General features: G+C 36.6%; 4 protein-coding genes across 7 annotated transcripts; all 4 read right to left on the bottom strand.

Annotated features, from left to right (window-relative positions):
• Positions 1-1,749: 1,749 nt before the first annotated feature.
• Positions 1,750-6,015, bottom strand: LOC111467011 (magnesium transporter MRS2-I-like). Of its 3 annotated transcripts, none has more exons than XR_002714471.1 (11): positions 5,466-6,015; positions 5,309-5,338; positions 4,844-4,988; positions 4,564-4,685; positions 3,803-3,877; positions 2,844-3,062; positions 2,702-2,746; positions 2,551-2,595; positions 2,372-2,401; positions 2,109-2,176; positions 1,750-2,022 (listed from the first exon to the last, which is right to left on the bottom strand). XR_002714471.1 is itself a non-coding variant. In XM_023111764.1 (11 exons), the coding sequence occupies exons 1-11, from the start codon at positions 5,739-5,741 to the stop codon at positions 1,936-1,938; spliced, it is 1,194 nt and encodes a 397-aa protein (XP_022967532.1). In that variant the 5' UTR covers positions 5,742-6,014; the 3' UTR covers positions 1,750-1,935. The 3 variants fall into 3 exon arrangements, 2 of the variants coding, with proteins under 2 accessions (XP_022967532.1, XP_022967533.1); XM_023111764.1 differs by having other exon boundaries at positions 2,109-2,228; positions 5,466-6,014; XM_023111765.1 differs by lacking the exons at positions 1,750-2,022; positions 2,109-2,176 and adding an exon at positions 2,220-2,258.
• Positions 6,016-7,502: 1,487 nt separating this feature from the next.
• Positions 7,503-9,872, bottom strand: LOC111466993 (U3 small nucleolar RNA-associated protein 18 homolog). Its single transcript, XM_023111741.1, has 2 exons — positions 9,677-9,872; positions 7,503-9,419 (listed from the first exon to the last, which is right to left on the bottom strand). Exon 2 carries the CDS (start codon positions 9,403-9,405, stop codon positions 7,693-7,695), a length of 1,713 nt encoding a protein of 570 aa, XP_022967509.1. The 5' UTR covers positions 9,406-9,419; positions 9,677-9,872; the 3' UTR covers positions 7,503-7,692.
• A 548-nt stretch (positions 9,873-10,420) lies between these two features.
• Positions 10,421-12,447, bottom strand: LOC111467083 (auxin-induced protein AUX28-like). Its single transcript, XM_023111871.1, has 5 exons — positions 12,299-12,447; positions 11,333-11,589; positions 11,079-11,220; positions 10,842-10,903; positions 10,421-10,645 (listed from the first exon to the last, which is right to left on the bottom strand). Exons 1-5 carry the CDS (start codon positions 12,445-12,447, stop codon positions 10,620-10,622), a joined length of 636 nt encoding a protein of 211 aa, XP_022967639.1. The 3' UTR covers positions 10,421-10,619.
• A 2,247-nt stretch (positions 12,448-14,694) lies between these two features.
• LOC111466992 (tryptophan synthase alpha chain) lies at positions 14,695-18,861 on the bottom strand. 2 transcript variants are annotated; one of them, XM_023111740.1, is made up of 10 exons: positions 18,698-18,861; positions 18,340-18,437; positions 17,912-18,058; positions 17,761-17,826; positions 17,156-17,264; positions 16,484-16,560; positions 15,869-15,946; positions 15,331-15,408; positions 15,149-15,208; positions 14,695-15,066 (listed from the first exon to the last, which is right to left on the bottom strand). In XM_023111740.1, the coding sequence occupies exons 2-10, from the start codon at positions 18,409-18,411 to the stop codon at positions 14,932-14,934; spliced, it is 822 nt and encodes a 273-aa protein (XP_022967508.1). In that variant the 5' UTR covers positions 18,412-18,437; positions 18,698-18,861; the 3' UTR covers positions 14,695-14,931. The 2 variants fall into 2 exon arrangements, with proteins under 2 accessions (XP_022967508.1, XP_022967507.1); XM_023111739.1 differs by having other exon boundaries at positions 18,340-18,555; positions 18,698-18,860.
• Positions 18,862-20,336: the final 1,475 nt, after the last annotated feature.

Here is a 20,336-nt window from a genome sequence, read left to right as displayed (position 1 = left end):
ATCGATTAGAGTGAGGAATGAGTGCAAGCAAGGACGCCGGGCTCCAATAGGGGGGTGTGGATTGTGAGATCCCATATCAGTTGGAGAAAGGAACGAAAGATTCTTTATAAGGGTGTGGAATTCTCTTCCTAGCGAGGGAATGTTTGAAAGAGAATGCTCAAAGAAGATAATATCGGCTAGTAATAGGCTTAGATTTTTTTTTCTCTCTCTCTGTCAGTAGAACTAGAACTTGTGGTTCATCTTCCAAATGGTCCAACTTTGTGCATCTTTTTGATTCCCATGTGACAAAAGTTAAAACTGGTGGGTTATTTAGTTGTACACTGTCTATGCTTTTATCAGTGATTGCAAGTGAAGTTGTCTGAATTATCACATGGGGATTGTCTTAGTTGTGGGTCTTGTTTCTAATGCTAAAGCCCACTGCTAGTAGATATTGTCCGCTTTGACTCGTTACGTATCGTCGTCAGTCTCTCAATTTTAAAAACGTGTTGTTAGGAAGAGGTTTCCATTCTTTTATAAGAAATGTTTCATTCCTCTCTCCAACCAACGTGGGATCTCACAATCCATCCCCCTTTGGATGACAATCCATCTTCCTTACGCCAATCAACCTTGCTAGCACATTGCTCGGTGTCTGGCTTTGATACCATTTGTAACAGTCCAAGTCCACCAATATCTACTTTGGCCCGTTACGTATTGTCGTCAACCTCACAGTTAACATAGTCTGCTAGAGAGAGGTTTTCACACCCTTACAGAAAATGTTTCGTTTCTCTCTCTAACCAATGTGAGATCTCACATTTTATCACTCAGGATTTTAAATTTCATACTTTTAGGTCCAAGAATGTTCATTACGTTCTCACATCCGTGCTGCATTCTATGATATAACTAGTTTTTGTTTGGTGATTGTCTTAGCATAGTTGTCGTTTCTTATTTTCGATGCAACATGGGTTGCCTTCGGATGAGGGATGCTAAGGTAGCCTCAACCGTTGTGATTTTAAATTTTTTAGAGTTGTTTCTTGTTTTGCTTATCCATTTATGGTTGAGTTGTGGCATATTGAGCGCATTTGTTAGGTTGTTTTTATAAGGACCCAAGTCCACTGCTAGTATATATTATTCCTCGAAAAGTCTGAAAGGGTTTTCCCTTTCGGACTTTTCCTCGAAAATTTTAAAATGCATATGCTAGGGAGAGGCTTCCACACCCTTATAAAAGGTGTTTCGTTCTTCTCCCCAACTGATGTGAGATCTCATAGTTTTAGACTTTCTAAATCTTTAAAATTGTATGAGTTGATTCTTAGTTGTGTTTAGGTTTGAGGGATTGTGATGTTTTGTTAATCTTTTACATTCTTTCCAGAAATACCTTGCTTTCATCTTTGGCTATGAAGGAGTACTACTTATCTTTCATCTTTGTTTTGTTAATTTTTTTTTTGTGCCGTTAGATCTTAATAAATCTGCACCTTTGTCTTTGTATGCTCCACTCATTCTATTTACTATTATTCATTTGAGTCACATAAGTCAGAATCTACTAAACATAAAATTAAGATCTCGGAGATTTATTAGATATAAAATTGAAAAATATAATAATATTACAATCAATAGGAATGAGGTTATTTAATATCATAACGTTCTTTATTTTACTTTACATGAAAATAAAAATGAATCTTTTAATTAAAATTATAATGTCTGGATCATATTTGAGATTATGAGATTATGGTGCATTCATTTTCCAATAATTGTACATGGTAGCAAAAAAAAAAATGGTAAGATATTAAAAACATTACATGGCTGAAAAATGTATTGACTCAAGCATAAGCTATCATTGACTTCTTGTAACATATCAGAGTGTTACAACTTCCATATCCTCCCCAACAGACTTCAAGAATCGTCTCGTATTCGAGTAGTTCATAATATCTCAAAACCATGGAAACACTATGAGCGTAATGTTCAAGATCCAACGAGACCTTTGGATCGTGCATACGAGCTTAGTGACACATAAATGGTTGCACAAACTATTCCTGTCAGGATGACCACCTAAAGTCATGGGAAGGAGAAGATCAACAAGCATCAGACTGTATTCTTGATATGATTTTCCATTCAATTTTACTAAAAACACTTACCCATTTGAATACATGTTCATGATCTTCCTTCCAGGTATATGGGATATTCATTCCAAATATCGCAGTCACTAAAGAATAAATAGACAAACAAACAGTCCCAGAGCTCAAAAAGAGTTCAAGCTGCCACATAGAACATTACTTTTCTGAGAACTAAAAGAAAAAACATGATATAGTAGTTGCAGATGAATTTTTTGTGGCCAGAAATCAATGGCCACTTCAATTGCCAATACATGCACAATTATAAGCCAAAGAGAAAAATGTACCTGAATCAGTTGATTCCTGTGATTGTCAAGCTGCAACAGATGACCAGAGCATTTGATACAGAAACAAAAGTATATTGTAGTTTTCAACATTGCTAAGCATATTGAGGAGTAAAAATTACAAGAAAACGATATCAATGACATGATTGAGTATTAGATAGTCAAGGATGTTGAAGGATTACCTGAATATTGATGTAATCCTCTGTGTCATCAATGTATTCCCGCAACTGGTAAGGGAAGATGATTTCAAAATATATGAACAAAAATACCACATAATCAGAAAGTTTCATATACAAAATATCAGGATATGAACAGAAAGCAATTAGTTCATACCGTGATTAGTTTGTTTAATGTACCTTCTATCTGCATAAAATAAGCCTGCAGAGAGTTCATAATTAAGCTCCATTAGATCTTAATTTACTTGAAACTCTGTGAATTAGATGTTATAGTCTGTTCTTAAAGACATTGATCATACCTCGAGTAGCATTTCTAGTTCTTCAACATCATTCTCTCCTCGAAAAGTAATTGCACTTGCTCTACTTGTTTTAGACATCTTTGAATAGTCCTTAGGAGAAGCAAGAAACCAAATTGGAGTCCCAGAGCCGCTTTCAGGGGTGCCAGCTACTTTTCGTGACAAGTAAAGCTCCGCCATGTCGTCGTCGTCATCCAGAAGTTGTTCAAGTTCATCCCTAACCTAGAATGAGAATGGTGTAATATCATGGCGCCATGGAGATAAAGAAATTGCATCAGAAAAAAACATCAGTTGGCTACTACTACAAATCTTTACTTTTTCTGTTCTTTTGACAAGCAAATCGTTGAGGGATCTTGAGGGGACTAGTTGGCTCATACTTATGTCAAGAATGATAATTTATTTTGTTGCTTTCCAGCTCATTTTGGCTCTACCACAACAGGAACGTATAAAAATTTGGCAGTCCGATAATATTCACGAGAAATGTGAATTGCAAGCTGGGGTTTATGGAGTAAACTCGAATCAGTATAGCTTCGCTAGCAGGGGCATACGAACAAAAGGTTCAAGATCTAGCACCGCAACTGCCGGTGCAGAAAGACTCCGAGACTTTGTGGGAAAACTGGTTTCCAAAAGAAGAATACACAAACCCCAAGCGCTGGAGTTAAATCGTATAAGCCATCGGGTCAGCAGAATTGTTGACCGATAGTTGTAATTAAAGATCCAGCATATGGAACCCGAGATATAAAAGAATGAACGTGTAATAAAAAAACTACTGGTACTTCATTAATTATTTTCTACTTCTCCTGAGAATTGAAAGTAGCAAGTACCATGAAGCTCAACCTATATACCATCCTAGAGTAGTATCAAACTCCTAGCCAAGCAGTGCAACTTCGCTTTGCTGTTAGCTTGTATCTTTTAAGTTGTAAATATTTAGTTGAAGACTCAAGAGAAGTGAGACGATCTACCTTTTGCACCCGATTTGTCAACCTTGTCATTGCACTCTTCAGCTTGCGCACTCGATCCAAGTTACGACTGCTAATCTGCATATAAATTCAAATTTCTTTGATTCATAAGAAAGGGATACTGATAGCCACTAATAGGCAATCATGTAAAGACATTAGTGCGGTTCCTAATTCAAATCAAACATTAGATGGGGGTAGTAAACATTTGTATCTGTACGTTTGAAGAAAATCATTTTTTTATGATACAGCTTGACTAGTACAAGAACATGGTTAGCAACAAAGTTATTCACCCAAAAGCATAATCGAAAACTTTTTAGTTAGCTTTTTTTGAAGACTTAATGACAAATGCAGTATTACTTTGATGAGGTTTGTAACCAAAAGTTAACATTGAATTTGATTAAATATGACTAGTCCCTTTACTAGAGAAATATAAGATGGTATGGAAAGATTATACACATAAAAGTCCCTTGAAGATAATTATCATGATGAAAAAGTTCTGTTTCTTTTAATGGAAATACATTTTATCTGGACATTTGTTCATCAAATCCACTAATAAACTAAATGCTTTCATCAAATCCAATAAGAACTTGAGATGAATAAGGAAGTTAAAAAAAGACAAAGAAATTCAATAAGAACATCCAACGCTTTTTAAAGCTCAAAAAAGAAAGGAGGAAGTGGATCATAGATCCGTGAAAGTTTATCTCTGTTTCATTGGATCAACTAAATGGATATGCACTGAGGGAGCAGAATTAAACAAGCTTCACCTTGGAGGTCAGCTCATCTAAAGCAGGATACGCATCAGTCTCCAGTTCTCTTGTGCGTGCATCAAGAAAACTACAAATTGCTTCTAATGCAACCTCTAAGGCACGAAACTCAAATGGAAATTCTGCATTGAATGACACAACTCTTAAAAGGGAAGAAAGAAATTTCAAACAACTATTTAAAATATACAATATTTTCAAGCAATGAAAACTATCTTTCCAAATATGGCATCATTGAATACAAGGGGAAAAACCCATGAAAGAATACTTGACCAAGATGTACCGTTTTCAGCCAACTCATTTTGGGTGGTGGAAGGCTCTTCTTCTTCCCCTTGTCCTTGGTATAGGGAATTTGTGGAAGGCAACCGTCTCTGCAATTCTTCAACAATTGGAACTACATTTTCATCCATTGGGTCTCTAAGCAGCACCTATAAAGACAAATAGTAAAAATTGAACCAAGAAAAAGAGTTTGAGTTCTTCTTTTAGCTCTCCTCTCATACGTCTTGGTTTGTCAATTTGATTCATCCTTTGAACAGTCTAAGCACATAAATACTTCCATTATAATAGTCAACTTGAAACCTTTTTGGGACTATTAAACCCCAAAAAGGGGTTTGGAAAAAGAATCCATTATAAGATAAACAGAGTAAAACAAGAATTAGGCTAAATAAACCCAACAAAATAAACAGTTTAAGGAAAGATTAATTAATGAGCAGTTAATTAATCAAGAAAAGGATAAACAAATTATTACCTCGTCTGCAGTGATTATTGACTTGATGTGCTGGACCAAATCCCAGAGCGATACCAGAATCAAAATCAGTATAATAATACCAACAAATTACAAATGTATTTTAAGAAAGTTAGATCAGCAGAATTTCACAAGAAGAATCAATCTCCAGTAAGTTTACCTCCAAATTGAGAACAATCACGCTTTCTCTCCCTAAGATAGTGGAAGGATACGACAACAGAGGATCAAGAAGCCGAAGATCTCTCGCATTAATCTGAACTCTCTGCATAATCGCATACTTATCCACGTCCAAAACCGTAGTCCTTCCTTCATGGTCCAACGAAACCCAGCTCCTGGAAACTACAGTATTCTTCTTCTTCGTCGTCGTCGTCGCCGTCTTCTTCTTCACCGAAACCACCTGAGATTCCACAGGGAATCCAAATCCATCTCCGGCCATCTCTAAAACAATATCGATTCCAAAACCATTGCTCTTCTTCGGAAACCAATGCTCAGTGAAAACACGTCGAAGAAAAAGAATCTGGAAATCTGCGGTGGTTTGGCGCGTGAATGATTCAACTCAATGACGAATTCGAGTTCAACAACGCCATGAAAAACAGATTCCGATTAGAAAATGTGAGGGGGAATAATGGGTTCAGTTAAGAGAAAGTTGGGGCAGAAAGTTTCAGAAAGAGGAAATGGGATTTTGTATGGGCTTTACTGGCTGATACACGCGAGTGGGGGCGAGGGGTGGTAGCCTCGAAAAAAGTTCAAATAATTACTGCCGCCTTTTCCCCCACTCGCGCCATATACCGCGTGTCGTTCACGCCATTTGTTTCGGTGATGGATATTCTGCGAGACAGACGGGGATGGGACGATATCTTATCGTTACTGCTCGTTAGCTTCATTCCTCCGACATGTCGTTTCAATTATCATCTCTGTCGCCCGTAAAGCGTCTCTTATAATTACGGATTTAAATTGAATTTTTATTTTCAATATGTTCGAATTTTTTAAATTAAATCATTTATTAGATATAAATTTGAATTTTCTTTTTTGTTTAATTCTTAAATAGACACAAAATTGAAAAATAAACTTGTAATTTAACTTCAATCACTATTTATCATTATTTTATTGTATTTATTTGTTATTAACATATTTTTTATTATTTTATTGTATTTTTTGAGTTACTTCGAAAACATTCCATCGTAATCGTAGTTGTTTAAAATTCCAACTCTTTCAAAATGTTTTATCTTAAAAAATAATAATAATAAAAATGAGGTGATACTTTAATGATATTTTTCCAGAACGTTGCAATGAAGACAAAACATTTTTTGAAACTTATTTTGTCTTTCTTTATTTTTTTAACCTATTCCCTTTCATATCTTTCAAATCCATGGGACCAAGGCTTCGAATAAGGCAAAGATCCTCGAGATCTAAGGAGGGAGTAGAGAAACCTTGTCCGTAAGACATCTCTACCTGTTTCACCCCCCAACTCGTCTTGTAGACATCTCTGCCTGTTTCATCCCTAAACCCATCTCGTAGACATCTCTCTGTCTGTTTCACCCCAAACCCGTCTCGTAGACATCTCATCTCTCTACTGTTTCACCTCAAACTTGTCTCGTAGACATCTCATCTCTCTACTGTTTCACCTCAAACTTGTCTCGTAGACATCTCTGCCTGTTTCACCCCCAACCCGTCTCATAGACATCACTGCATGTTTCACCTCCAACCCATCTCATAGACATCTCTGCATGTTTCACCTATAACTCGTCTCCTAGACATCTCAACATGTTTCACCTCCAACCCGTCTAGTAGACATCTCTGCCCGTTTCACCCCCAACCCGTCTGCCCGTTTCACCCCCAACCCGTCTCGTAGACATCTCTCTGCCTGTTTCTCTCCCTGTTTCACCCTCATCCTATCTCGTAGACATCTCCTGCCTGTTTCACCCCCAACCCCTCTCGTAGACATCTCTCCGTCTGTTTCACCCCCAACCCCTCTCGTAGACATCTCTACCTAATTGATATCATAGCTATAATAAATATGCATATCAGTGGTTAAAAATAATTTTCCTAAACATATAATCAATTCTTCCTTAGCCTTGATGACTTTTCAGACAGTCATTCTCATGAAAGAAAGAGCAAAATAATCAACATCAGAAAACATAATTTATAAGCTTAATTCTCAAAAACAAAAAAACCAACGGTTATCATAAGAGGTAGATATGAGCAACGTCGTTCAAAGAATCGCTTAATATCAAGTTCTAATCTTTTAACAAAAGAACAGACTCTTAATAAGTAAACAAGGTACAAACTTCAGACACTTTGCTGAAGTAACAGCTGATTGTAAGAACTAATAATAGAAGTGTCAAAACTGTAGCAATCCATTATGATTAAGCCTATGGATATCAAATCTAAGCATGCTGATAATGATGTAGCTTATACAATAATACCTTTCCAGCAGCATTTCCGACAGCCATGTAGCCTCCTTCGGGGCTGAAATCCAAGCATGACGGGTACTGAAGGTTCTTCTTCGGTGGCGGCCAGTTCGAAAATATGGTAAAAGAAGGAACGTGTATCAGCTTCAAACTACTTTTCTTCATCCTTGAACAGATTGCCAATATTTGAGCATCGTGATTGAACTTGAGAAAGTCTACTTTGGTGGTCAGATTCTCAATGGCCTTCAATGGCTTCTTCTTGCCCCCTAAGAATTCTTGTCTGTTGTAGATGTTAACGATACCACTGTCAGAACCCGCTGCAAACAACGCTCCATTAGGAGACGTACAAAGTGCTGTGCCATTGATGCAACCTTCGTCGACAGCCTTGTGGATGCACGTTCTTGTTCTCAAATCCCAGTGGTAGACCTGCCCGTCACCGCCAGAGCTCAGTAGCTGTCGTCCATCGTCGGCAAACGCCAAGGAACGAACAGTTCCATTCATCTTAAGCGTCCCGATGAGCTCCTTTGTTTTGGTCGACACTAACAGGATATAACCTTCATTACCTATGAATGCGACCGTGCTAGAATCAGGAGAAACTTCAAAAACTTCAAGGCTTTTCTCCTCTCTACCTACAAGAGGGCCTATTTTATCTACTTTTGCCTTCACTAGATCAAGGCTATAGAAGAATTTTCGCCTCCCAGATATGATGACCTGAGATCCATCAGGCAAAAATGATGCCTTTCGTATGGGGCAATCCTCGAGAAAAATGCTCTGAATTTTGGTATTCCGTTTCCCATCAATCTGAAAAAATCGAAGCTTCCGATCCAACCCAGTAGCTAGCAGTAACTGAGCATTGCGATGAAACTGAACGGAATGGATAGGACCATTAGATGGCTCCTGCGCGTTAGCATCAACAAGTCTCGAGTATTCAAGTAGACCAGGCAACAATTTAGCACCACTCTTCGCTACAAGATTCTCATTTGTTCTAAGGATATCGTCAATAGAATCGACATTATCGTAACCATCAGCCAATGCAACTGCATTTTCATCATCTGATGATAGATCATCATCATCATCACTGCCACTCCTGGATTGTGCATCAAGTTGAGCCCACTCGGTTCCAGGGTTTAGCTTGGCATGCTGAGCCCTCAGTCGCGACACGTACTCTGAACCCGAAATCGATTTCTCATCTTCTTCCTTCCTCAATTTTCTCAGTCTACTAACATTAGTAATATTAACTGAGGCCTTCTCCTCTTCCTCGTCGACCCATACCGGTTTTCTTTGCTGAGCTTCCTCCTTACTCGAACTCTCATCTAGGAGCCCAACATCATTTTCATACACGGAAAGGGAATTATTTGCAGAGCGGTCCATAATGTACAAAGCAGGAGCCTTTTCTTCAGCACTGAAATCATTTTTCTCTTCATCCTTCCCAAATTCAACAGGGGAATAGAGTGATCCAAAAAGAAAGTTTTCGAGCTTCTCCATTTCCTTTTGTTGTTCTTTTACTATTTGTTCATCTTCTTTTTTGTGTTCTTTCTTTCTCTTCTTTGACCGGGTAGTATCTACACCAGAGTTTTCTACATCACTAGCATCTACTTTTCTCAACAGAGATGAAGAGCCAACAGTATTATCCCCATTAACATTCTCAGTACTACTAATTACAGCAACATTTTGAGATATTAAACTCATCTTCCACTCAGCTCCTGCAAAACCAATCATATTAACAAGATAACAAAAAATGCATCAGAAGTAAAAAATCCCACGATCCATAAGCTCAATTTATCCCTTCATTGTAAATTGTGTACCCTTTTTGTCTTAATTTTTGAAAACAAATAGTTGAATTCTACATCACGGAAGAACAATAAGCCACATTCATCATGTCCGAATCAAAACAACGAACACAAACCGCGTCCCAATTTGGGGCAAGAATGTTTTTATTTTTTTCGTTAGAAAGACATACCAGTAACAACAAAGGAGTAGAAAATCAGCGCAAAACCAATAAGAGAGAGCTGCGCCGGAACGAACGGAAGAAAGAAATCCGCGGCGGAGGCACGAGCGGACAAGAACGACGGCGGCGGCGAAAGTAGGAACGGGAGAGAGGCGGAGGAGGAGACAGCGTGAAGAAGAATAAGTCAGCACAGAGGTTTTATTTTACACGGTGGTTAGGGTTTTCCTCTTTGTTTTATTTATTAATTTTATTTTATTTTACAAAGTGGGCTTGGGCTCAACTTTATTTTTCAATTGTTCTCACCAACCGTGTGAAAATTTCTCTCCCTATCAAATGCAATTTAAAACTTTGCACGAGCTATCCGTTGATTTGAGGTGTTATAAATAGTATCATAGCTAGATACCAGGCTGGTGTACCAGCAAGGACTCTAGGTCCTGAAGGGGTGGACGGTAAGATCCAACATCGATTGGAGAAGAGAACGAATGCCAGCAAAGACACTGGTTCTCAAATTTTAAACCTTTAATTTAGTGTCGATAGGGAGTATAAAACTATACAAAATGGTAAGTTTGATTGAGACGAGACTACATTAGTAAGGATTTGTAGCTCGAGAGAAATTGAAAAATTTTATAGGTAAGAAGTGTCATTTCAACCCGTGGGGACCTTCCTCAAACATGATGGAGAATCTCTGTTTAAACGGGAAATGGAGGAGGAAGCAAGGAGCAATTTCTCTACGTTAGTTAAACAGAACCGAAAACAGGACGGGAACAAAGATTATATTCTATTAATCACCATACAAATTTAAACACTTAAATAAAAAGTAGACCATATTGTATATATACAAACACTACACAAAGATACATAATTAATATTATACATTATGATTGATATATATATATATATATATATGCAAATCACACCAACCAATTAGCATGCCTTGCCCATATCAAAGGTGAAGTTAGTTCTTGGAGTTCTTGCATTTCTCTACAGCCCTTGGTGCTGATAAACCCCACCAAAAAAAAAAAAAAAAAAAACGTCCCAATATGTTAATGATATAAATTAGGACTTGTTTCGGGTAATGTTAACCTAAACATAACTCAAATGGTTAAAACAATATGTTCGATAAATTCAAATCTCTGCGTTCACCGATACTGAAAACACACAAATCTATCAATCTTACTAAGGTCAATGGCTTCCTTTCCTTTCATTATACGTAAACGTTTGCAAGATTCAACAAACATCTTGTATGGATATTGGGAGACGTATTATACTCGAGTTATTTCTTGCATGTTTCACGGTGGATTTAGCAAAAATTTGGTACGGTTTTACTTTTTAATCAAATCTTGAATTATAGTAGATTTTCACCATTGGAAGACTAAAATAAAATATTTAAAAATTCTAGATAATTATCACTTACTGCCATGGAACATCACCGACGAGCATCCAATCACCGTCCTTGTCTTGGTAGGTTGGAATGTAGTCCGAATCATTTAAAAGATCTATTAGTTTGCTTTCATTCATGAAGTCTTTCATCCCAACTGCTTGGGATCCACAGTGACCTAGAGTCGGGGAAAATGAAAAAAAAAAAAAAATCATTAAATTTCGTCTTATTTCTGTAAATTATGTTAAATTACACGTCTAGTTTCTAATATTTCGAGACCCGTTAAATACCAATGGTGAAGGCACCGAAGAATTTGGCTAGGGCATGGGAGAGTTGTTTGTAGCTGTTGTACATGGTCAAGTCGACTTTGCGAAGATAAGGTGCACCATCAAGGCTAACCTTCACCAACCTAGCTGCTCCGATATTTCCATTCTTATTCCTACTAATTAGCACCACCTCCTCGTTTTCTTCCTCGTTGCTACCCTTTCGGAGGGCCAGACTGTTTTTTCTGTACGACCTTATTGGTGGCCAACCTACCACTAGTGCCCTACAAAGCTCACAACAACAATATTACTCGACATTCTCGATCAACCCATAAGGTTAAGTAAGCACACGGGTTGTGTTAAAGTAATCTCGTTAAGGGACAGAGTTAGAGGTCTTATACGTAATCAAACCTCTATAATGCCATTTATCTTCCTCTAATTAGGGGTGCTTATATGACTTGATAATTCGATTAATTTGGACTCACTCAAGCAATAAAAATTGGGTTGGATTAGTTTTAAAATTATTATGAATATTTGATGTTTGTTACCTTATGACTTGTGATCATTTGATATTTGAATTTTATGAAATTTTAATTATTAATGTAATATGTATCGTGGACAAATATAAAATAACTAAAAAAAATAACCCAATCCAACCTAACCCGAAAATAGAGGGTTGGATTGAGTAATGAACTCTATTCGAGTTGCTCGGGTCATCAACTTAACCAACCTGAAATTTCGAGTTGGTTCAAAAAATTCTCTCAACTCAACTCAATCCAATCCGTATGCGTTCTGACCTCCAGTTAAGATCGTTTTCTACTTATTTAACGTTCTACAAACTTTTACGTCCACAAACTCTGGAAAGAACATTGAAGTATTGATATGTTCGGTTTACGGTAATCTATATGTTTAAGCTTTTCGATTCAGTGGTGATTTACGTTGTTGACCCTAAGAAAACGTTACTCGAACTCTAAAAGATGAAGTAGAACTTACTTGGGTAGGGGAGGCTTGTGATTTGTATTGTGAGATGAAATAATTGTTTCAGCAGCTGACTCCTCATGGAACCCTCTCTTCCTTGTCACTTCCGAACTCCCATTCTTTCCAGGCAACCCTAGCCTCAGCTCTGTCTCCTCAAACGACATCGTTTCCTTCGCTTTGAGAGCTTGGTGACTATGTCTGTTCTTGGTTGGAATGATAATAGTAAACAGACTGTATGTTGAGAGGGAGCCAGCAAAGCCCTTTTTGACCAATTTTGACACATTAAAGTTTAACCTAATTGTGTCGATAAAGGAATTAGAACCTTTGAATTTTAAGACTAACATGTCTATTTAGTCTCTGAACTTTTAAAATTATAGATTTAGTTTCGGAACTTTTATGGATCTACTTTGTGAGATCTCACATCAATTGGAGAGAGAAACGAATGTTAGTGAAGACGCTCACCCTGAAAATAGTGGATTTCGGTTGAAGAGGATAAAAGAACATTGTTTATAAGAGTATGGAAAACCCCTCCCTAGGAGACGCGTTTTAAAAACCTTGAGGGGAAACCTGAAAGGAAAGGCACAAAGAGGACAATATCTGCTAGCAATGAGCTTTGGTCACAATATCTGCTAGCGGTGAGCTTTGGTCACAATATCGGCTAGCGGTGAGCTTTGGTCACAATATCTACTAGCGGTGAGATTTGGACACAATATCTGCTAGCAGTGAGATTTTGGCACAATATCTGCTAGAGGTGAACTTTGGTCACAATATCCACTAGCGATGAGATTTGAGCACAATATCTATTAGTGGTGAGATTTGGGCACAATATCTGCTAGCAGTGAGATTTTAGCACAATATCTGCTAGCGGTGAGATTTGGGCACAATATTTGCTAGCAGTGAGATTTTGGCACAATATCTGCTAGCGGTGAGCTTTGGTCACAATATCTGCTAGCAATAAGATTTGAGCACAATATCTATTAGTGGTGAGATTTGGGCACAATATCTGCTAGTGGTGAGATTTGGGCACAATATCTGCTAGCAGTGAACAATATCTACTAGCAATGAGCTTGAGTTGTTACATACTTAATACAAATTAAAATTTAGATCGAGATGAGTGGTCGAACTATAGTTTTTCGAATTCAAATTTGCATAAATTGATGTAGCTCAATATCTTAAAGGCATGATGTTGATGGGTAGAATAAATTTAAATAGAGAAACTTTGGTGCATGTAATGAATATTAAGCCCACCAAACAATAATTGATATAAGGACAGGTATTGCATTGATGGGTGACAGGGAAAATATGTGGTTATACCAAAACTTCAAATTTAAGAATAGGCATGGCCCTTCATAATAATAATCATATACATACATCCAAACATATTATTATTCAAATTCTCATTCTCATGCACAGATAGAAGCAGCTTTCAAAACTTTAATCCCGATCATTAATTCTATGGATAATATCTCGATTGGTATAAAGTCATTTGAGTCATTCTTCAAGTCACGAGAACTTATGTCTAAAGCGGATAATATTATACTATTGTAGAGATAGGTAGAAGGTTGTTGTTCCTAACAAATGGTATCAAAGTTTTGCCTTTAACTTAGCTATATCGGAATTCTTAAAAGATGAGGCATAGTGGAGATCTATGGTTGAACTCTATCCTACCTGCGGGGTCTCTCGATAGGAATTTATAACAACCCAAGCCTACCACTAACAAATATCGTCTTTTTTGGGTTTTCCCTTCTGGACTTCCCTTCAAGGTTTTAATACGCGTGGGAGAGATTTCCACACCTTATAAGTACGGTTTCATTTCTCTTCCCAACTTCTAGGCTTCCCCCAAGGTTTTAAAACGCGTCCACTAGGGAGAGGTTCCAACCCTTATAAGGAATGATCGTTCCCTCTCCAACCGATATAAGATCTCATAATCCCACCCTCATTTGAGGCTAGCATCCTTGTTGGCACACCGCCTGGTGTCTGGCTCTAATACCATTTGTAACAACTTAAGCTCATCACTAACAGATATTATTCTCTTTGGGCTTTCCCTTCCGAGCTTCCCCTCAAAGTTTTAAAACGCGACCACTAGGGAGACGTATCCACATCCTTATAAGGAATGTTTCATTCCTCTCTCCAATCAATGTGGAATCTCACAGAATTAAACCAGTAGGTAATTATTTAAGAGGAGGCTCGTAGAGATGAGTGCACGGTCGGTAATACCTTCAGTCTTCCATGTTTTATCACATGCTATATAGATTTTGTAACAGTTTTAGTTGGCTGAGGTTCTTAGATTTATTGGCGAGCTCTTAGTTATTGCAAATTTACACACATTAACTTGTGTTTGAAACGTCCTTCAACTAAAGTGCTTCCTATACTCAAAACCAGTACAAAAATGTAGGCATGAGAGTGGAACCTTTTGAACCAGAAAGAACAAAACTTATATTAGCTAAAACACCAAGCAATATCATCCAGCTTCACTTGAATCGAATCAGGCAGAGGAAAGAAAGAACACACTTAAACAGAACTAAACTGACAGTCTTATTCAGCTAAAAGGAAAGAGAAATCTTTCAAGTATCATTTAAAGATGACTGTAAAACACTAGCAGGCTTCAGTGACAGAGCTAGCTGACCTCTTATTCCATCAAAAATTGATTAGGAGAGAGCAGATTTTAAGGATTTGGTGAAGCTTTCTAGTGCCTTCAATCCTTCTTCAGGAGTCTGGGCTTCTCCCAACAGCTTCACCATAGCACTACCAACTATGATTCCATCAGCCCCCCAGTTGGCCACCTATGGACGAACACGACAACATATTATCCAGAAAAAATGCAGGAGAAGTGAACTGTTTCGGTGTATGACGAAATTCTTTTACCTGTTTCACGTGCTCAGGTTTTGATATACCAAAACCTACTGCCACTGGTTTTTCTGTTGCCTGCCAAACAGAGTAGAGAGTGTGAGGCTTATGTTATTGATTGGTTTCAAAGTCATCAGCTTTCAAATTTGTAGCTATTACAAGTACATCCTAGATAGTTATTAAGACTGAAGAAGATGCACCTCTTTGATTTCCTCAAGGAGAGTTTGAACTCGATCACTCACTGATGTACGGGCACCGGTAACTCCTACGGAGCTCACCTATAATTGAACGAGAACAAATTTCATATTGCAAGTCGGACAGAGAAGGACATCGTAATTTGACTCTATCTCAATGGTAAATACAGGAAGTAACATAGAGAATAGCTGTAATTTACTATCTTCACCAAAAATTCTTGTTTTTTCAATGCAATCTATCATTCCGTTTGTGCATGGAAACAAAGCAATTAAAGCAATATGCTCCGACAAAACCGAAAACAATCTCTCTTCTCCCTACACAATTCTGTGGTTATTCTCTAACTAAACTCCATCAAAAAGAGGGTTCTGAAAATAATCGCATTGTTAAAATACCATTCTTAAAATTTATTTGAATATTGAATCCAGAAAAAAGAGAAAAAAAACCTAGTATTGTCATTTATGAGTGACATAGAAGCCTTAAAATGAGATGAAAAAGCTACAACTTATATGCATATAAAGAGACAAAAACAGAAAAAGGTCTTACAAGATACACAAATCCCTCTGAAGCTTCGACGATCGCTTTCATCCTATCTTTAGGCGTGGTTGGTGTAGTTAAGAGTACCTTTAGCAGCGTACAAAGTCCATAAGAACCAGCAAATATCTAGAAACAATACACTCTGCATGTTCTTCTGATTTCGTGAACAAAGCATTACCACACAAATGGATGATGTATAACAACAAATCATCCTATCTTTAGACAAACGAGTCATGAATTGGCTACTTTTTACCTTAATAATTTCATTCTACAGATAATGAAAAGAATGCAGGGAAGTACAGTTCAACAATCAAATAATTTTCAGTACTCAAGGCAACTGTTTTCCGCCTTAACAATCGTGATCAAGAAAACCGGATACTCTGCAGGTTCAACCAAGTAATAATATACTAATCTTCAGCACTGCATATTATGTCCCTAATTTACGTGTAGAATCAATGGGGAAGTAATCAAGATCTTTGGACTGTTCCATTTGCTAGGTCCATTTCAGAGGTTGTTTTTGCCACTATGTGCAATATCTTTAAGTAAAAATCATAAATAAATATCAAAAACCTAAAACTAATAATCAATTTAGATAATACAACCATTATGAGAAAAGGAATTCACCAGCTCGATATTGTACTTTACAGCTTCTTTTCTCAAAATTTCAGTCTCTTCCAGAGGAACATCCGGAACAACAAGCCCTGCAAGAAAGTGCAATGTAATTACACACATATTCACAAACCGAAGATTCAGAAGGGTTTCTTTCCATGGAAGTTTGTAAAGCAAGAAAAGTTACATTTAGAGTTGTAACATTATTCACTTTCAAATAGTCATCGACTCATCACGAAGGTGATGATATTAAGTTAGATAATCACATAATAGTGAAACAGACAGATAATCTTCCTATATGCCTCTGTCCTCTCTTTTCTCATTAAGAGACAAGAAGTTGTTCACAAAGTTCATGATTTGAGAAACAAGCTCATTAGAACCTCACACCAAGTGCACAAATAAATTTGAAACAAGGATTTTGGAATATCATGTTCATTAAGCAATGATATAATAGGCCCAAAACCATAATTATTGTTTAATACATACTTCAGCTTTGTACCGTGTTCTCTGGGGTAAAGAAAATGACAATTTAATGATGTTCTAGTAAATAAACCAACATTTCTATGCAAGTTAGAGCAAATGCCAACCCATAACATTTAGTACCAGACAATTGGCCTAATTGTCATGTTATCTTGAAAGTAGGGCAAAAAAAATTGATAAAAAAGTATTATCTAATTCATTAATTACCATGTACACCAGCATCTCTTATTGTCATCATGAAGTTCTCGACGCCACGCTTAAGAATTGGGTTATAGTATGAAAAAAGGGCAACAGGGCAAGACAGTTCAGGAATAACCTAAGCAGCAGGAAACAAAACAAAAATATGTCAACTTTCAATTCCATTAATGAGAAACTAAATGGCAGTGAAGCATATAGAGACAGAAGCTTATTCCAAAAGACATTTAATTTGATGATGCCGTGCATGAGAACTCAAGTTTCCTAACGAAAAAGAAGTGCAAGAGCTAATTTAAGTATACACGTACATATTTCTTCGTTTTAGGCAAATTTTACAGCCTGGTGAAATGCAGCTTCTAGTGTGACTCCGTTCCAGTATTATCTAATTAAACAAATTCTCAAACGACAACCTTAAATGTTAATGACTAGGTTACTATACCTCATTATACCTAGTTCGCAAAATAACACATTTGGCGTGCCTTAAGTCATTATATAAGTAACAAATGAAATAATTTTGGGTTATTCTTTCTATTACCTAAAATAATTTGAGATCAAAATTGGAAGAGGAAGAACTATTAATATTATCAACAGCATGTTGCATGGTACAACGAGATTACCTCCTTCAGCATAGAAATAATTGCACTAAAATTTGTCCCCCTAGCCAAGGACCGAGTTGCTGCAGCCTACAGAAAGAATTCAAAGACAATTGAATAAGGAACAATACATTAAGAATGAAAAAAAAAATGAAGGGAGAGAGAGATATTCAACCTGTATAACAGGGCCATCTGCCAAGGGATCTGAATATGGAACACCAAGTTCAATTATATCTGATCCATGGTTGGAAAGAACCTTCAATGCCTCGGCCGTGGTGGAAAGATCAGGATCACCAGCAGTTATGTAGGGGATAAACGCGACCTTTAAAACATGTATGAATTTAGAACAACATTGATGAATGAAGAACTCTAACCCATCTCGTGATCAATCCCAATTAAGCATTGGTGAAAGAATTTAACCCAGTAAAGACTTGGATTGATTAGATTGAGTTGAAATGATGACTCTCAAGAGTATCAAACAGTGAACACCAAAATGCAGAAGAAGTATAATTCAACAAAACAAGAGCAAATATAAACAAACAACCCAAAAACGAAATGTCAAAAAATTAATGTTGGAGATAATAAATGGTTGAACAAATTTACCTTGCCCTGTTCCTTCAATTTGCTGAATGTTTCCGACAGTCCGATAGCATTGGAGGCTGTAAGGGCCGCCATTGGAACAAACCGCTTGGACTGGACGACTGAAATCTTGCGAAGATGAGTGGGAAAGACAAGGGCAGTGGGAATCTTGTTCAATCGAAGTAACGACGAAGAATTGAAAGCAATGTCCATTTGAGGTAAATGACGGTCGGGAGTTCACTGAATTTCAAATTCAAATCAAAACAAGAGAAGGTTTGGTGGAATTTTTGGATTGACAAATGGGTTTGTCTCCGATTACAGTCCAGTTGCGGTCAAAAACTTTTCAAATTCAAATATAGGAAAGAAGAAAATGAAATCTTACCTTGAACCTGAGAAGTTCAGTTTCGATATCCAAGGGCTGCATCAAAAATGAAGAAATCTCTCCAGCGCATCGACCTCGTTCTGTCCGAAAAATGAAGGACAGCTGCGCGAGAAATTTTGGCGGCTGGATTATTTTACGTAGGGCGAATTTTGTTTCATCGGTTTTGATTCTGTTTTTTTTTTTCTTCTTCTTATTGGTTAATTTTTCAAAAAAAATACCCCCAACTTTATCATTTATTTTTAAAACACCTTTTTTTTTTCTTTTCTTTATCTATTGTTTCAAAATTTACAATATTATTAAATTCTATTTCAAAATTTACAATATTGTCTTAATTATTTCGAAAATGTTTCCATTACCATCAAATATAATTAGAAATTATTGTGTTCATTTCTTACGTTTCGAGTCATCCAAAATTTTAATGGATTTCTCTTTAAAGACGTTTAGGATAAATCAAGAGGAATATAACAAATTTTAAAATAAAGTATTTTTAATACAAAAGGTATTTCTTATATTTTAGTCTCTTAATTCTAATTATAAGTTATATTCATTTTTATCCTCTTTAAACTTTACAAATCGTCTCATAGGCTCATATATTTTTTTTTAAAAAATTCTAATAGTTCCTTTTAAGTTTTTAATTTTGTTTTTCTCTTTAAATAGTTAAAATTATTCGAATTACATTTGAATAAAGTGTTGTATTCTTTCATATAGAGTCCACAAGATATACGACAAAAATAGTGTAACAACCGAAGTTTAAAAAACTGAACTCTAGCGCTACAAAATATCTAAGATATGAACTTTATTAGACTAGACTGAACATCATTGTCATGCATTCAGTAACTCTAAGTACAATCTGAAAAAAAAAAAAAAAAAAAATAGAATGAGTGAACATAAAATATATACTCTTCCAGTAGCCCCATGGCTACCCATTTAAAGGGGTAAAATAACTCTCATACGTGAGACCCTCGACATCAATGCTTAATTAAAAGAGTGTTGCCCAACTGTCCACATTTTATCTTAGTACTTACCTACCCTTGTTTTAGCTGAATTGGTCTAGGAGTACAATTACAAGTTCTTCACTAAACTTGTTAGGGTACTGATAAATTAAGTGCCTGTAGCAGTTAGATGACGACCTCCTAATAGAATTAGGTTTATTTCGACACAATTCCTCATGAAAATAAAGCTGTCTGGACATAAAAAGGAGTGACCCAAGTCTAAACCAACTATGATTCGTATCTAGGTCACAGTCATGTTAGACAGAGCACTACTCGAATGACTATTAGACAGAGCACTACTCGAAGTTGATCAGCGATTCCCAAAGTCTACCCCAATACAGTGTATCTCAGCTAAAACATTAATAACCTTCACCCAAATCCATAAAAAAATAAACAAATATCAAAATCCACAAAAAAGAGGAATTTATTCGAAATTTACTCCTAAAACAATCGAAATCAGTAAGCAAGAAGATTTTCAACATAACAATTTTCTCCTTAGTTTTCACAAGGAATCTATCAAGATTTACCGTGGAGTTTTGATTCTAGTGATTTGAGCTATTCCGATAAAGATTTGAATATAACTACATCAAAAGAGAGCCTAGCAATCTGATCAGATTGACAGAAGTTATAGCCAACATCGAAAAGAA

This window comes from Cucurbita maxima, unplaced genomic scaffold (genome assembly GCF_002738345.1).
Source record: "Cucurbita maxima cultivar Rimu unplaced genomic scaffold, Cmax_1.0 Cma_Scf00032, whole genome shotgun sequence".
NCBI classification, from domain to species: Eukaryota; Viridiplantae; Streptophyta; class Magnoliopsida; order Cucurbitales; family Cucurbitaceae; genus Cucurbita; species Cucurbita maxima.
The sequence above is the reverse complement of the archived record's forward strand: the minus strand, read 5'-3'. Positions and strand labels throughout refer to the sequence as shown.

Bases quoted from the DNA above. Each gene is read 5' to 3' on its own strand.
- LOC111467011 (XM_023111764.1), bottom strand. From the start codon at position 5,741: ATGGCCGGAGATGGATTTGGATTCCCTGTGGAATCTCAGGTGGTTTCG. The intron at 5,339-5,465 runs GTAAACTTACTG...GATTTGGTCCAG, and splicing joins TGATTGTTCTCAATTTGGAG to CACATCAAGTCAATAATCAC. The intron at 2,747-2,843 runs GTATGATCAATG...AACTCTCTGCAG, and splicing joins AACTAGAAATGCTACTCGAG to GCTTATTTTATGCAGATAGA.
- LOC111467083 (XM_023111871.1), bottom strand. From the start codon at position 12,447: ATGTCGTTTGAGGAGACAGAGCTGAGGCTAGGGTTGCCTGGAAAGAAT. The intron at 10,904-11,078 runs GTAAGTGATAAT...ATATCCATACAA, and splicing joins GTCGGTGATGTTCCATGGCA to GATGTTTGTTGAATCTTGCA. The intron at 10,646-10,841 runs GTAAGATTGATA...CAAGGGCTGTAG, and splicing joins AAAGGAAGCCATTGACCTTA to AGAAATGCAAGAACTCCAAG.
- LOC111466992 (XM_023111739.1), bottom strand. From the start codon at position 18,528: ATGGACATTGCTTTCAATTCTTCGTCGTTACTTCGATTGAACAAGATT. The intron at 15,409-15,868 runs GTAAGACCTTTT...GTTCAATTATAG, and splicing joins CAGAGGGATTTGTGTATCTT to GTGAGCTCCGTAGGAGTTAC. The intron at 15,067-15,148 runs GTAAAAGAATTT...GTTCGTCCATAG, and splicing joins AACCTGAGCACGTGAAACAG to GTGGCCAACTGGGGGGCTGA.
- LOC111466993 (XM_023111741.1), bottom strand. From the start codon at position 9,405: ATGAGTTTAATATCTCAAAATGTTGCTGTAATTAGTAGTACTGAGAAT.